Consider the following 14241-nt stretch of genomic DNA (forward strand, 5'->3'; position numbering starts at 1 on the left):
GTGCAAGATGTTTTCCTCTTGTGCCTTAAGTTTTGAATCTGAACCGTTCCATGGAAATGCTTTTTGTGTCCTGATTTTTGTACTCTGCCCATGGCGGGGGTGGAGATAGAACTAGATGATGATTTCTGTGTTTCTGTGATACACTTTTTCTGCGTTCTGGTAGTTTGCTACAACGCCTGAAATATGCTGGGCTGCCAGCCCCTCTCGGTGGGACGTGAGAACAATCCTCGCTCTGACCTCTTTCATACGGGCGATTAAATATCGAAACTTTCTGTTCGGTCTCTTCCTGCCCCTCCCCATTCTTTCAAAGCACTGAACAAAAGGCCCAGCTCGCTGAAACGCGGGGTGAATGAATGCAGTGACCGACATGGTGCTGAACTCTTCCCAAGACAGCGCTGCAAGGAAGCCGCCTCTCCAGACACAGCCTCTCGGGACACGGCCTCTCGGGACACGGCCTCTCCGGACACGGCCTCTCCAGACACGGCCTCTCCGGACACGGCCTCTCGGGACACGGCCTCTCGGGACACGGCCTCTCGGGACACGGCCTCTCCGGACACGGCCTCTCCGGACACGGCCTCTCGGGACACGGCCTCTCGGGACACGGCCTCTCCGGACACGGCCTCTCGGGACACGGCCTCTCCAGACACGGCCTCTCCAGACATGGCCTCTCGGGACGTGGCCTGCAGGAAGGTCACCAGTCTCCATTGCCGCTGGAGCTGCCGAGTGGCTGGAGAGACGGCTCCTGTGGCTACGTCCCCTTGCTGGCAGGGCAGCAGAGGGTCTGGCCTGCATGGGAAGCCCAAGGAGCCTGGATTGCTGTCAGGAGACACCAGGCTTCCTTGGCGTTTGCGCTGCTGCTGGTTCCTCCGGGCTGCCCTGGGTGCTGCCATGCCTGTGGCTGGTTGCCCTCCTGCCGGCGTGTGGTGCTGCACCGGAGCCATGGGTGCCATCCTGCCATGCTCGGGTGCTGTGCCATGCTCGGGTGCTGTGCCATGCTCAGGGCACGGGTCCTTTCCTTGTTGCTTTGCAGCAGCCGTGTGGGGCAGGGCTGCCTGTCCTGCACCGGGCAGGGTGAGGCTTCCCCTTGATGTGGGTGAAGAGGTTGAGCAACACAGCCCAGGAGGCTCTGATTCAGCCTTTTCCTTGCTTTTGCAAATCATTGTGACCCTTTTAATTTACTTGTCTGCAGCTTCTAATTCTATTTGTTTTTCTCCTGTAACAGAGAATTGCAAGAGTTGTAGTTGTAGCTGTCTTCCTAACCTGCCATGCTTAGGATAGACTACATGGGAGACAGAAACGGGCTGGTAGAAATTCAGGAAACTGATGTTTATTTCATTTCTCTTCCAGAGAGTGGACTCCTCTGTCTGACTGGGGTATCTCATGTGTGGGATTGAGCCTGTACTGGATTTGCATCAGCAACAAATACCTGGGCTTTAATTTTCAGGGCAATAGTTGTTGTTTGCTGCAATGTAAAAACTTTGTTGTATTTGGATTTTGAGTGCACGTGCCAATGAATTGCTGGGGAAGGTTATTTAGTGAGGGGATGGAAGGAATGTTAGGTGGGGAAAGCTGGCATCCTGATGATAATGCTGGCGGTGGGGAAAATGTGTATGTATGAAAATAAATTATTCTCTGCTGTGATGCATTGTGTTTTGTCCTAATAGAGAAATTTGGTCAGTGGAGTTCCCAAACATTTCCCACTGCTGGGATGGAAGTTCCAGTGCTGCTTGAAATGAGTACAGTGTATTAGCAAAGAATAACTGTTCATTTTTATCTTCCTGTTGTGAGTTGGTCCTAGTTTTCCAAACATTATGTTTTGTGATGAAACTATGGAGTTTTATCTTCCTGGAAAGCAGAGATGGAAAAACTTGATCATGTTTGAATGCAGTCAGAAGGGGAATATGTGCTGCTGCCACATGATTACTTTTATGAAATTTTATTTATAGGCTGCAGCACATTCACAGTAGAAATCAGAAGTGTTGCAGGAAGAAATAAAACAGTTTTCACCTGTTCCATGTCAGCATGTACATGTGTCTGGCAGTGGGTCAGTCTGTACTACTTTATCAAAGGAAAATAGTTTCCTTAGTTAACTGGTGGCTCTTTATCACAAATCAGTAGCCAAGTACATTAGTGGAGTTGCTTTTACCAAATGTAAGGTGAGGAAATATGAAGGAGTGGTACCTGAAAGATAAAGCTTCTTTAAGATGCTGTAGCTGGATCCTCCAAACAATCCTAAGGATGGAATTTGCTTCAAAAGCTAAATTCATCATCTCAAAGGTACACAGCACTTGAATGGTGATGTGCCATAATACTGAGTGACGAAGCTACTCAGGAACAAGTCTGGGTTTGTTCTTCTTTCTCAGAATCTCCTGAATGGGCTGGGATCTTTGCTTAATTCACTGATCAGTGGGAGTGTGGCATCTGTAGAGTGAGGATGGTGAGGGTGTGTGTGTGTGTGTGTGTATTTAAATTACTTGGGTATGATGCAGAAGTTTTATATTAGCACAAAGCACAGGAAAATTTAAATTGCTCCTCCAGGAACACACGCGGAATCTGTGGCAGCGCCGAGCACTGAATTTAGGGCTTAATTTGTTAATGTCTTATTTTCCCACGTTACCCTCCTCGTAATGTTTTCTTCCTGTGTTGTAACATGTGTGAGAATACTTTTGCTTTCGCTGGGAGAGACCTTGTTAGTGTGACCTTTCCAATTAACTGGCAACAAATGTGTTGGCTGTTACACTTCAATTTTGAACGCAGAAAAATTATTTTTAGTGTGGGTCCTTGGCAAACTGGCATTGGCTGAATGGGTGATCTTGGTGATACGCTGAGAGTGCCGGTGCCACGCTGAGGCACAGAGCCAGAGCAGCGTAGCGAGAGCTGTGTCCTATTCCCTCATTTTTAAACACCGGAGCTCAGATTGTTCTGAAGTGCTGCCCTGTTTGTTGGTAGCAGTGCCTACAGACATCTCTCTCCGTTGTCAGAATGATGGCAAAAGAAGATACCTCTGGGTTGAGCCTTTGCTGCTGCTGGCACGTGTGTTTGTTGCTCTCACATGTGTCATCATTTGATGTAGAGGCATCCCTTCAAAGGTTGGAGGGAGTGTCACTGCTCCTCGTTCTGTCCCTAGCCAGGGATTTAACAAGTAATACTGAGGTAATCCAGTCTCTGGCAGCCCTACTCCTCAGGCAGCGATCTTATCTTGCTGTGCAAGCTCAAGAGATCACACTCTTGTCCGTGCTGGGATGGAAGAGGTCTGAGGAGCTGCGAGGTGCGGCTGGCAGTGACTCGGAGGGAAAAGCATCCATCCTGAGCTGGTGCCTCCATCCAGGCTGGCCAGCTACAGCAAAACCCGTGTGGTGTTGTGGTCTTTAGCCTGAGCAAGGTCTCTGCAGCACAGGGAGTGTACTGTCGAGGTGTGCTGAGCTCTGGTTCTGCAATTTCCCGTGCTGCAGGCAGCCTAGTGCTTCACTTCATGTGCTGCCCTTGTTTAGGGATTTCTTGACATCCTCCTATTGAGCTGAAGGCAGAGATACTTATCTTGAGTCTCAAATGATATTACAGGTCCTAGAGAGAGTGATTAATGTTCTGTGTATTGCACAGAACAGCTCTGTTCCGAGTAATACCACTATTCCTTCCTAACTTTTAAAAAAAATATTTTATGGAAACAAATCATCTGAGGGGATTTGTCTTATTTTATTTTTTTCTTCTTTACCCAGCATCCAACGAGCTGCACTGGTGGTTCTGGAAAATTACTACCGAGATTTCACAGTCTACAACCCAGCCTTATTAACAGCCTCCAAATCCCGAGCAGCCAAGCACATGGCTGGCCTGAAAGTCTACAATGTTGATGGTAGGTGAGGTAAAATGTAGTCTCTGAGACTGGGTGGGATGGGGAAGGGCTGGATTTGCTTTATGGTTTGTTATGCACGCATTCTCACCTTTTTGCTTTGCCAAGTCCTTGTCTCTTGCTGGAAATCTTCCTAGCAGTGCTGAGTTTGCCAGTTCCAGATGACTGTACAGATGTGTTTAGCCCACAATAAGGCTTTTGTCTTTGCCAGGTGAAATGGCCACATTTTGGGTCGGGCTTAATTGTCATGTGGCTTGACACTTTTCAGCAACACTGCTTGTTTCAAGCAGCCTCTGCTTTCTGTCACCCTTGGGTCATCTCTTTAGTTGTGATAGTACAATAAACACAACTTTTAACTTAAATTAGTTCCCCAGTCGTTTATTGTGCTGCTTTTGAATGCAGCCTTCAGGAAAGTGAAGGAGCCACGGTATAAGCAGCAGTTGCTGATGAAAGCGATGCTCATCAGCCTGCAGCCTCAGCGCTAAATGAGCCTGGCTCACCCGTGGCCATGGAAATTCAAACACAGATAATGATTCCCGTTGAGCTTTGCCGTTCTACAAACCCTTTCCAAGCTTTGGGGCTTTAGAAAAGCGGATGGATGGGTGGATATGGGGATGCTCAAAGCAGTGAAAACTGGACTTAATAATTTGACACTCTTAAACCCTATCGGTGAAAGCCGTGCTTGTTAAGCAAGGTGTGCCCAGCAGCCTTTATAGAGGTGCACATTCCTTTGGAGGAGTCAAAGTTGAGTAGCAAAGTTTCTGTGGTGAAGGACGGCTGAAGTTGTGTGACAGAATGTGGTAAAGGCATGTCCTGCCCATGAATTTGTTAGTATTGAAAGGCTTTGAGAGCTGGGAAGAGAAGACTGAAGGGACTTAGCTGGGCAAGGTGGCTCTATGTGCATGGTGTGAAGACTGCAATATAAAGAATATCTGTTACATTGAAAAACATGAGACATGATTGTTTTGCTTTCAGCAAAGTTTCAGTGCCTTATGCGTGTGGAATATTTTGTTTTCATTTTCCTTTTTAGTTTGTTTGGGTTTTTTTCATTTTTGATGAGTTTCAAAAACCTTATCCTAAAGGCTTCTCCAACCTCATGCAGCACTCCTGAGTCTGTAACATTAATTGTAGGTTTAAATCCTTACAGTAAGATACTCCCATCCTGACAGAGAAAGGGAGAAGTGAGGGAAGGGGAAGGACAGGTTGCCCATCATGTGTCCTTTCTGCCTGGAGTGCTGCTCTTGGTTGCGTTGTGCTGGGAGAGGGGAAGCAATCAGACATGCAAACAGAATGCTCTGTGTTTTTCTAGAGAGGAAATCATTCATTCCAGCTTGCTTCCTCTCAGTGAAGCCTGGTGTAGGGAAGGTGAGGGCCTCCTGATGCCACAGGTGTCTGCACACTACTCAGACCCCACAGCCTGCCAGGCTGGCTGCAGGGTGTGCCATTCTGATTGCTGGCTGGTGTTGCCCTGCACTGCAGCATCTCTTGAGGGGTTGACATCTGTCTTTTCCTGCAGCACCTGCTGGGACAGTGCGACTCCCAAGCTCAGAGAAAAGACTGCCAGTCTTGTAGTGTGAGTGGCTCAGAAGCTGCTAGCTCATGAGGCTTCCTCAGAAGAGAGGGAGCCAGAAGCAAGCTGCAGGTGTGGCTGGCAGGCCTTTCTGAGTGTCAAGCTTGTGAGCCTGTCAGGGCCTGGAAACTCCTGCCTCCCCTTCTGGGGCAATACCAATTGCCTGGGCTGTTCTGTGTGTAATGCTGCTGCCTTTGTGGACATGGAAATCTCAGGCTTAGAAGCATGTCCTTAAGAAGAGTCTATCCATCTTACAAAGCAGACTGTAGTTCTGGCTGCAGCTTACCCTGGCAGCCTGACAGTCTCTTATACCCTTCTTGTAAAAAGACAGTAATGCTATTAACGCAGCCTAATTTGTTGATAGCTTTTGTATTTGATACTGCAGCAGCCAGGAAGGAAAACATATTGCTGTAATCTCTCTTATGCAGAGAGGGGAGGTTCACCTTCAAAACCAGGATTTTCATTGCTAGGTGTAGTCAATGAGGCAAATTACAGATGCAACCCAAATTTGGGAGCTAGTGTCTCCCTTGAGTCATATCCCCCATTTCAGAGCTGTCAAACAAAGTCTGAAATGTTTAGACTCCTAAGAAGCTATTTGTATGACTGTTTGTTTTCCCACTGCTGAGTTTCAGGCTTCTGTCTTGGAATCTGGTTTGGGCTTTTTAGGAAAAAAATTAAAGAGTTGCCCTTGCTTGAGCAGAATAATTTTGAGCATGTCTGTGCAATTGATTTGCCTAACCACTGCCAGCTGAGGGTGTGGGCCAGAGCAGTTTGGCACAAATCAGCTCTTGGTGGCTTGGAGTTAGTCCTAGACTACCACTTAGCTCTGGATAGACCCACCTCTGCCCTCTATCTGGATGGAAGAATTTGTAAACTCTTCTGGGGCAATCTTTTTTCTCTCCCTACCTGAAAAGCCAGAGCTGAGGGCTTCATGGGAGAGATGAAGAACCTAGAACTGTATTTTAAGGTCACTAGTTAAGGTCTTGTAGTAGACGGCTCTGTGGACTGATAGGGTGTTAGAGAGCAGATTGCAGCCTCCCTGTTAAGGATCTGTTAAGAGTAGCAGAAGTTCTAATGGCAGATGCTGCTCAGAGTGCCATGAGAAGCTGCTACCCCAGCTTTCCATATTATGGGACTGCTGCTCTGGCAGCATCTGCCCTTCTGGGAGACCCTGTGCTTTGTCTAAAGGTGACCCTGCTGTCCCCTGCATCCTGTTTCCCCTTCCTGCGAATAACTGTCTGGAGTTTGGCTTTCATTTATTCATCTCCATGTCTCATTGTGTTCTTGTGTTTGTCTCTCTCCTCTTTCCAACTTCTCACTTTTTGTGCTCTCACACTGTCTTGATCCTGAAATGTGATACGCTCCAGCTGCCCTTGCCTTCAAACTGAAAGTATATATAACAGGGGGTAAGTTGCATCCTTGGCATGTTCACCTCACTCTGCCTTTGTGTATATTGTGTGAGACCCTCCATCCCAGCTAACTTCCCTTGTCCACGTGCCAGCACGCCCTCTCTAAGCCTGTGCAGCCTTGCAGGGTTTCTACCGGAGCTCCTGAGGACCAGGGAAGGGTTTATAGCGTTGACTGGGAAGGCTGGAACCCCAGAGCACGGGGACAGCTGCCGTGGGGTGCTGGTCTGTCCCAGCCCCAGCCCTTGGCACTGACAGCGCCTTTGTCTCCTCTGTGCCCGTCCTCGCCCCCGCAGGCCCAGGTAACAACGCGTCGGGGCAGTCCCGGGCCATGATCGCGGCCGCCGCCCGGCGCAGGGACTCCAGCCACAACGAGCTCTACTACGAGGAGGCCGACCACGAGCGCCGCGTGAAGAAACGCCGGGCCAGGTAAAGCCGCCCTGTCCCGGTGCTGCTCGAGGCTCGGCCCCGTGGGGCTTGCTCAGCCTGGAGGGTGCCCCCACCCCACCATGGAGGGCTGTCTGTAAATCTGTCACAGGGAGGGAGCTCATGAAACACAGATGTGTAAGGGACGGTGGCAGCTTGCAGCTGGAATTATCGGCACAACCTGCATGCAGCTGAGCTCGTGTATACGAGGCAGATAAGCTAATGCAGTGTCACTGATTAGGGAGCAGTCCAGTGCTTGATAAATCTGTACTTACTTGCTGTAGGAAATCCCATTATTCTTGTTCATGCCTAGGTTTGTCAGCTGAGGTAATCCAGGGACAGGATCAGTGGAGTGCTTGGTGTTATCTGTGCACAGGTGAGGAGAATATTTGTGTTTGCAGGCTAGTCAGAGGGACAGTTTTACTGGCTTTCAGTGAGTTGAGGAGGAAAGACTTGACCACAAGCAGGTACATTTTATTTTGAAACATAGATGTGTCTTCTGCCTGTCATACTTAAGCTGCAGAGGTGATGCTTTGTTGAGATGACCCGAGACAGTGCCTCTGTTTGCTCAGGAGCCTAATTGCAGTCTGCAGTTAGCATACCTAACAGTTTGAGGCAAGTTGCTTATGGGCAGACTCCCCTGAACTGAGCTGTGTATGGAAGGAATGTGTCATCACTGCAAGGAGCTGACTTGTTTTGTGTTTTCTTTTGGCAGTTTGTTTCACTGGGAAGGTGCTGGCACCACGTTCCCTCCTTGCCTGCTTCAGTCTGACCTGTGCTATTTAGCCTCTGTGTTTTAGGCCCTTTTCCAGCCTCAGAGCAATAGGAACTTAAACTTGCCCTTCTGTGAGGTGTAGGTAGCACCCTAACTTGGGCACATCTCCCGTGCTTGCTGAGTTTGGTTAGAACAACTGCTTAGTCAGATGGAAACCATCAGTCACTAGATAAGGCCAGATGTTTCAAGACAGGAGTTGAAAACTGATTTTCACCCTCACCTCCCCCATGTCATACTGAGCAAAATGTGCAAATGTCAGGATTTCTAGTGCTGTTCCTCATATGCAGTCTGAATGCAGTATGCTATGCCTCTGCTTGTGATGAGGCAGCTGCCCCAGCTTTAAGATGCATTGGATATTGAGATCATTGTGGACGGTCATTGGTGACTTGAGAGGAAATTAAGTATAAAACAAGTCCTCTCTGAAGGGGCCAAAGAGTTCTGTTGGGTGGCTCTTCCATAACTGTTTTTTTTCCGTGCCAGCTGCAGTGTAGCCCCTCATTTGCAAGTTAGCCCAGTACAAAGTAATGGGTGTTATAAGACGCCTGTTCCCCTTTTATGGTGTGGGCTTCGTGTTTGCTCACCTGTGCCAACACAGGAGTGGTTTGCAGAGGATGCCTTTAGCCACAGGGCTAGGAATGAAGATGGAGAAGTGATTTTGCCCTCACTATTCAGTGGAGGGGTGCAGGGCAGTCATTGGGCAGCACGAGTTCTGCACCCAGCTGGTGGAAATGGGAGCAGACTGCAGCTTGTGAGCACAGAGTGTCTCGGAGCAGGCTGTGTCCTGGGTGACACCAAGGTGTGGTCAGCCTCCCCTCAAGTGCCTGCCTGTCCTGTGCTTCGTGCTGCAGCCCTGTGTGCTGGGACCTGTACTTAGACATGTGTTAAACACGAGGGCAGCTGTGTCTTGTTTGAGTCACAAAGCTGATGTTTGTGCTGCTCTGGCAGAACCAAGTGCAGTGCTCAGGGCTTTACAGTCTTAATCCTGGTTTATGGCCCTCAGTTGCTGGACAGCTTGGGCAAGGAAGGAAAAGCTGCTGTCTACCCCTCAGACTGTTAGTAGGGAAGATTTTGTGTAAATTGCTAGCAGGCAGTGACTTGATGGCAAGTGGGAATGGGAGGCTTGTAAATCCTGACTCCCAGGCTCTGCCTTAACCACAGACCCATCCTACTTCTTGTTAATGACTCTTGCTGTCCTGATTTTTTTGCTGCAGGCTTGTTGTTGCAGTAGAAGAGGCTTTCACTCACATCAAACGCCTCCAGGCAGAGGAACAGCAGAAAGCTCCAGGAGAGATGATGGACCCCCGAGAAGCAGCCCAGGCCATCTTCCCCTCCATGGCAAGAGCTCTGCAGAAGTACCTTCGCACCACCCGCCAGCAGCAGTACCACAGCATGGAGAGCATCTTGCAACACTTGTCCTTCTGCATCACCAACAACATGACACCAAAGGTAATGAATGCATTCTCTAACGCTGCTGCAGGAGCTGGGGATGGCACATCTGTGTGTGCAAGCAGAACAGAAAGTTGTCAAGGGAGGTGAGTGAAGGCTTTCATAGTTGCTCCCTGTGAATTGAGCAGTGTGGTGTAGGTTGCATCAGGTCTTGAAAGAGAGTAATATTTCCTCTGCAGCATCTTCTGTCTTTTTTCTGAAAGTGCCTCTGAGGTATTTGTTCTTGAATCCAATTCAGCAAAGGGAATGCTTAATAAGTGTTTGAAAGGGTGGCTTTGAGTCACAGGAGTTTACCCAGCTGGCTTGTGGTAGCAGGAGGATGCAGGTGGCAACCTGCAAAGGATCTTTTCTGGTTTTCTGCCTCCTCTGCCATGCTGCATTTCGGAATGCTAATGATTGCCTAAATCTGTCTCTCTGACAGTATTTCTAATTCATATGCTGCTTGATCAAACATAGTTAGCTGCTTCATGCCCAGGCTGTGACTTTTGACATACAGACACAGGGACGGACTGAATGATAAGGGAAACAGGTTACACAATTCCCCTCCCACTCTCTACCTTCCTTTCTAAGAACATCTGACAGTCCTAGGGAAGGGTTATTCTTGGACATTCACCCAGGAATTACTGCAGTATGGGTAGAAATGCTGTCAGGAGGTGGGGCTTAGCACCCTCTCACTGTGAGCCACCTGGGACCTTGCCCAGCTATGCAAGGGGATTTCTGCTGCCATTAAGATTGCAGAGAGACTTTAAAATACAAGCCAGTTCAAATGGCATTTTGCATTCTGTTTTCAGTTTTGTACCCTCAGGCTGAAAACTTGGAGACATCTGTTTACCACCTTAACTTGGCCTGAAGGAGAGAGTCACTATCCTGTCTGACTGTCTGGGACTGTAGTTTTGGGATCTGTTATGGGGCTGGTACAGGAGAAATTACCTCTGCTTTTCTGAATTGCTGTCAGATGGCTGTGCTGATGGCAGAAGTCAGGGCTATAACTTTGCAAATTTGCTGGGTTGGACTGAAAGAGGATCTCCTGATGTTTGTGTCTGCTCCTGGGTCTGAAAAGCTAAGAGGGATTGGGGAGAAGATGTCTTCTGAAGTGTTAAAGCTGAAACAATTTGCAGCATGGCAAGCCCATGCTCGCGGAGCTGTATTTGGGAATGGGAAGAGAGCAGGGCGAGTTGTGAGGCTGGTGCTAACGTGTGTCCCGCTCTTGGCAGGCATTCCTGGAGCGTTACCTCAACCCAGGCCCAACCCTCCAGTATGACAGGGATCGCTGGTTCTCCAAGCAGTGGACGCTGATCAGCGAGGAAGCGGTCACAAGCGGGCTACAGGACGGCGTCGTGTTTGTCCTCAAGTGCTTGGACTTCAGCCTTGTTGTTAATGTGAAAAAAATCCCCTTCATCAAACTCTCAGAAGAGTTCATTGACCCTAAATCTCATAAATTTGTCCTCCGCTTACAGTCTGAGACTTCAGTCTAAGGGATTTTGAGGGTGGGTTGTTGGGAGATTTTTATTATTATTTTTTTTCAATATCGTGCTTTTGGGTTTAATTTCCCCAATGCTGACTGAAACTGGCAGATGATGGACCAGTAATATTTGACCATCTGCACTTTATTTGGAAAGGGGAGGGGGGAGTTGGGATATCTTATCTAGGAAGAAGTATCTTAAGAGGCAACAGGGCAACATGGCTCAGTTAGCTCAGTCTTGGAGACAGAACAGATATTTTCCTTTGCCCCTCTTTCCAGGCATCCTGTAAATCTCACACTCTCTTTCTCTGCACGGCTGCAGTGTCAGAGTTGTTGTTGGAGTGCTGCCTTACACTGTGCACACCTGCATCCTTGTGTGTCTGCTTTTGCCACCTGTGGCTGTTCCTGAGGGCTCATTGCTCACCTGTCCCTCACAGAAATCTCCTGGCACACGGTGCCACAGTCCCTGCTCACTTAGGGAAGAGGGGATATCAAAGGGTGGGGGTGTGAAGGGACTTCCATGCTTTATTCTTCTTCTCCTCCTCACCACGTGCCTCTTCTGTCAGTGCCAGACATGTATGGGCATAATGGGATGGTTTCACCCTCTGTGAAATTGCTTGTCTTGAACTGGATCAGCCCATTTGCAGCTCTTCAATATTTTTTTTCCTTAATCAGTGCTCGCTAGTGAAGTTGTTCTTCATGTCACAGTTCCCTGTTATCTCTCTTCTGCTTCTCTGTCCTACTTGTCAGCATCTTTCTCAGGCAGACCCAAGGCTTCCTTTTTCTGTCTCCTCTGTCTGGCTTTCTGAATCTTTCTCCAGGCACTGCTGCTTCCTTTTGCACCTGCAAGGGCTGTGTATTTGCACTGGGACAGGGTCAGTAAGTTGCTGGCTCCTCCTTAGATAAATCACAGACCCTCCCTATGTCTGACAGCCTCTTTGAGGGGAAGGGGGGTGCAGGCAGGAATGTGCCACTCCCTCTCTAGCCGGCTTCAAGTACATCTGGAGAAAAGAGGGGCAAAACCACTTCCCTCCTTCAGGAGAGGAACCAGGGAAAGGCTGACCTCTGCCCCTTTCACTTGGAGAACTGTTGTGCTTTGGAAACACTGCAGTGAGTCCTTCCCCACCTTACGCCTTCAGCTGTAGCTAAGAAATACCAAACAAAGCCTGAATGTTGAAAATCTGCCTGCCTTTCTTGGCCTTGCTGTACTGTGGGATTGTGCTCAGTGCTGGGATCTGCTTCTGAGAGATGCAGTTTTGTTTGTAAGGCTGCCTTTGCCCACCAGTGCAGCTTTCATGTGTGAATTTAGTCACCTGAGTTTGGAAGGTTTGTTTTTAATGGCGAGCCTAAATCAGTGTCTGAAGTCTGATTGCCAGCAGGGAGTGACTGGAGCCAGCTGCAAGGCTGGCAGTGACCTGAAGGTCCCTTGAGATCCACGTGAATGTAAATGCTGAATTTATTCTGCTCAGTCTTTTGCCATGCAAATATTCCTTTATCGGGCAGGATCTGGCCTGCCCTCCATATGGATGTCTTAAAGAGGAAGGCCCTAGTTCCAGCAGTGTGTCAGTCAGTGCCTTTCATTGCCAGCCTGCACAGTCTTCTGAGAAGGGCTGTGGCAGCTCCTCCTGCCCCTTTGGTCTTTCCCAGCCCTTCCCACAGCAGGCATGGGCTGGCTGGTGTCCACAGGAAGCAGCCACCTTAAACAGGGATGCTGAGAACAGGGCAAGAGGGTCTATCCTCTTCCAGCTTCAGCAGCAGTGGAGATGGATGTCCAACAGCACCTATGGATAGTCCTCTTGGGATAAAGGGAGCACCCTGGTGAGTGAGGGTCCAAAGTGATGATTCCCCATCCAAGTGACACCTGCAGTTTCCTGCACCTTTCTTACAAGCACATGATAGTCTCCTGGATCCTTATTAGTCTGTGTAGTGTGCCAGATGTGGTAGTGGAGAAACTGGATAGCATGGCACACGATGAGATTGTGCCCTATGCCCTTAAAGGAGGGGAAGTAGGTAGTGTTTTCCCCTCTCTAAACTCAGTGTTTGGGCTTTTTGGCAGATTGGGGTTTCTGGTAGTCTGTATGAGGACTCCTTTATTGACTGTTGCCTTTGCAGTGTTTTACTTTGAAAAAATAGGTTGGTTTATTCCTTTAAAAGAAAAAAGGAAGGTGAACATACAGTATCTTACTCTTGGCTCTCCTGAAGGTGCCTACACCTGGCTTTTAAAATGTGCATAACCAGCAGGGTGGGAGAGACTGGGAGTAGCTTGGGAGACTGTGGAGAGCTTAATACCTGTGTGGAGGCTACTGCCTGTGGCTGAGTTGGCTCATTTCTGTGAAGCCAGAACAAGAACCACCTTGCCAAGGGCTTGGGTGTGCCGTGTACGTGAGAGCACCTTGTCACAGGCACATCTGCAAAACTTTTTACTTTCCCAGGATTTCCTTCCCCTTTCCTTTTCCCTGCTCCATGAGTGGGGGGTTGTCTGACAGTATCTGCTCAGGAAACTCATGTCTTAATTTTGTTAAATCCTTTAACACATGGAGAACCAGACGGAAGCAATGTGTGCTCCGTCTGGGTCTACTTCTTCAACTTTGTGCTGTGCTTCAACACTGCCTTTTCTCCCTGCTGCCAAAAAGGACACTGTCAACAGGGGCCAACTCCTACATTAAATGCTCTTCCCTCTATCAACAGCATGAATGCTTTGCCTGATGAAATCTGAAGGAGAGGACTCTCTCAGATGGTCTCTTTAGAGATGCAGCCTGCTTAGAGGTGAGGACAGACTGAAAGGGGAGTCATGATTCCTGGATATTCCCTTTTCTGGTATTTTTAGTGACATTTTTTGGGGTCTCTCTTGCTTCCCTTCTCCATGCAAAATCAGAGGACCACTGTCATACCTACCTCACTGGAGTGTTGTGAGGCTAAACTCAACTTGCTTTCAAGTGCTTTGAGATCCACGGTTGGATCTGTGGCATCTGTAGGAATTCAAATTCTATAAGAAATACCGAGTGGTGTGTGCGGACTGGTTTGTTTAACGCTGTTTTTAGCCAGCTAATGAGTAAGAATGGAGTCACAGGGAATGAAGCTCTGATCCAATTCCTTTAGCCTTTATTTCTGCTGCATTTGCCAAGAGCTGAGCATAAATACAACTTGGAGAGTTTGCTAGCCAAGTGCAGACTGTTCCTCTGAATGCCTCTCCTATCCTGCACTATCTCCTTGCACATATTTTCCTTCCTCTCTCCCAGTCTGGATGTTTGTACCTGGTTGGGAATTGTGGGGAGGTTTTATTAAAATTCAAGTGTTTTTTTAAGACAG

The 14241-nt window shown here is 48.5% G+C and overlaps 1 protein-coding gene across 2 annotated transcripts in view; it reads left to right on the forward strand.

Moving 5' to 3' along the window:
• VANGL1 (VANGL planar cell polarity protein 1) overlaps window positions 1-14241 on the forward strand; it is a 43679-nt gene extending 29438 nt beyond the window's left edge. For both annotated transcript variants that reach the window (XM_021548888.3, XM_085591789.1), the window contains exons 5-8: window positions 3717-3850; window positions 7120-7252; window positions 9236-9470; window positions 10685-14241. In XM_021548888.3, the coding sequence (XP_021404563.1) occupies window positions 3717-3850; window positions 7120-7252; window positions 9236-9470; window positions 10685-10945 (763 nt within the window). In that variant the 3' untranslated portion in view covers window positions 10946-14241. The remainder of the gene's footprint in view (window positions 1-3716; window positions 3851-7119; window positions 7253-9235; window positions 9471-10684) is intronic.

This window comes from Lonchura striata, chromosome 1, assembly GCF_050655825.1.
Source record: "Lonchura striata isolate lonStrDom1 chromosome 1, ASM5065582v1, whole genome shotgun sequence".
In the NCBI taxonomy this organism is placed as follows: domain Eukaryota; kingdom Metazoa; phylum Chordata; class Aves; order Passeriformes; family Estrildidae; genus Lonchura; species Lonchura striata.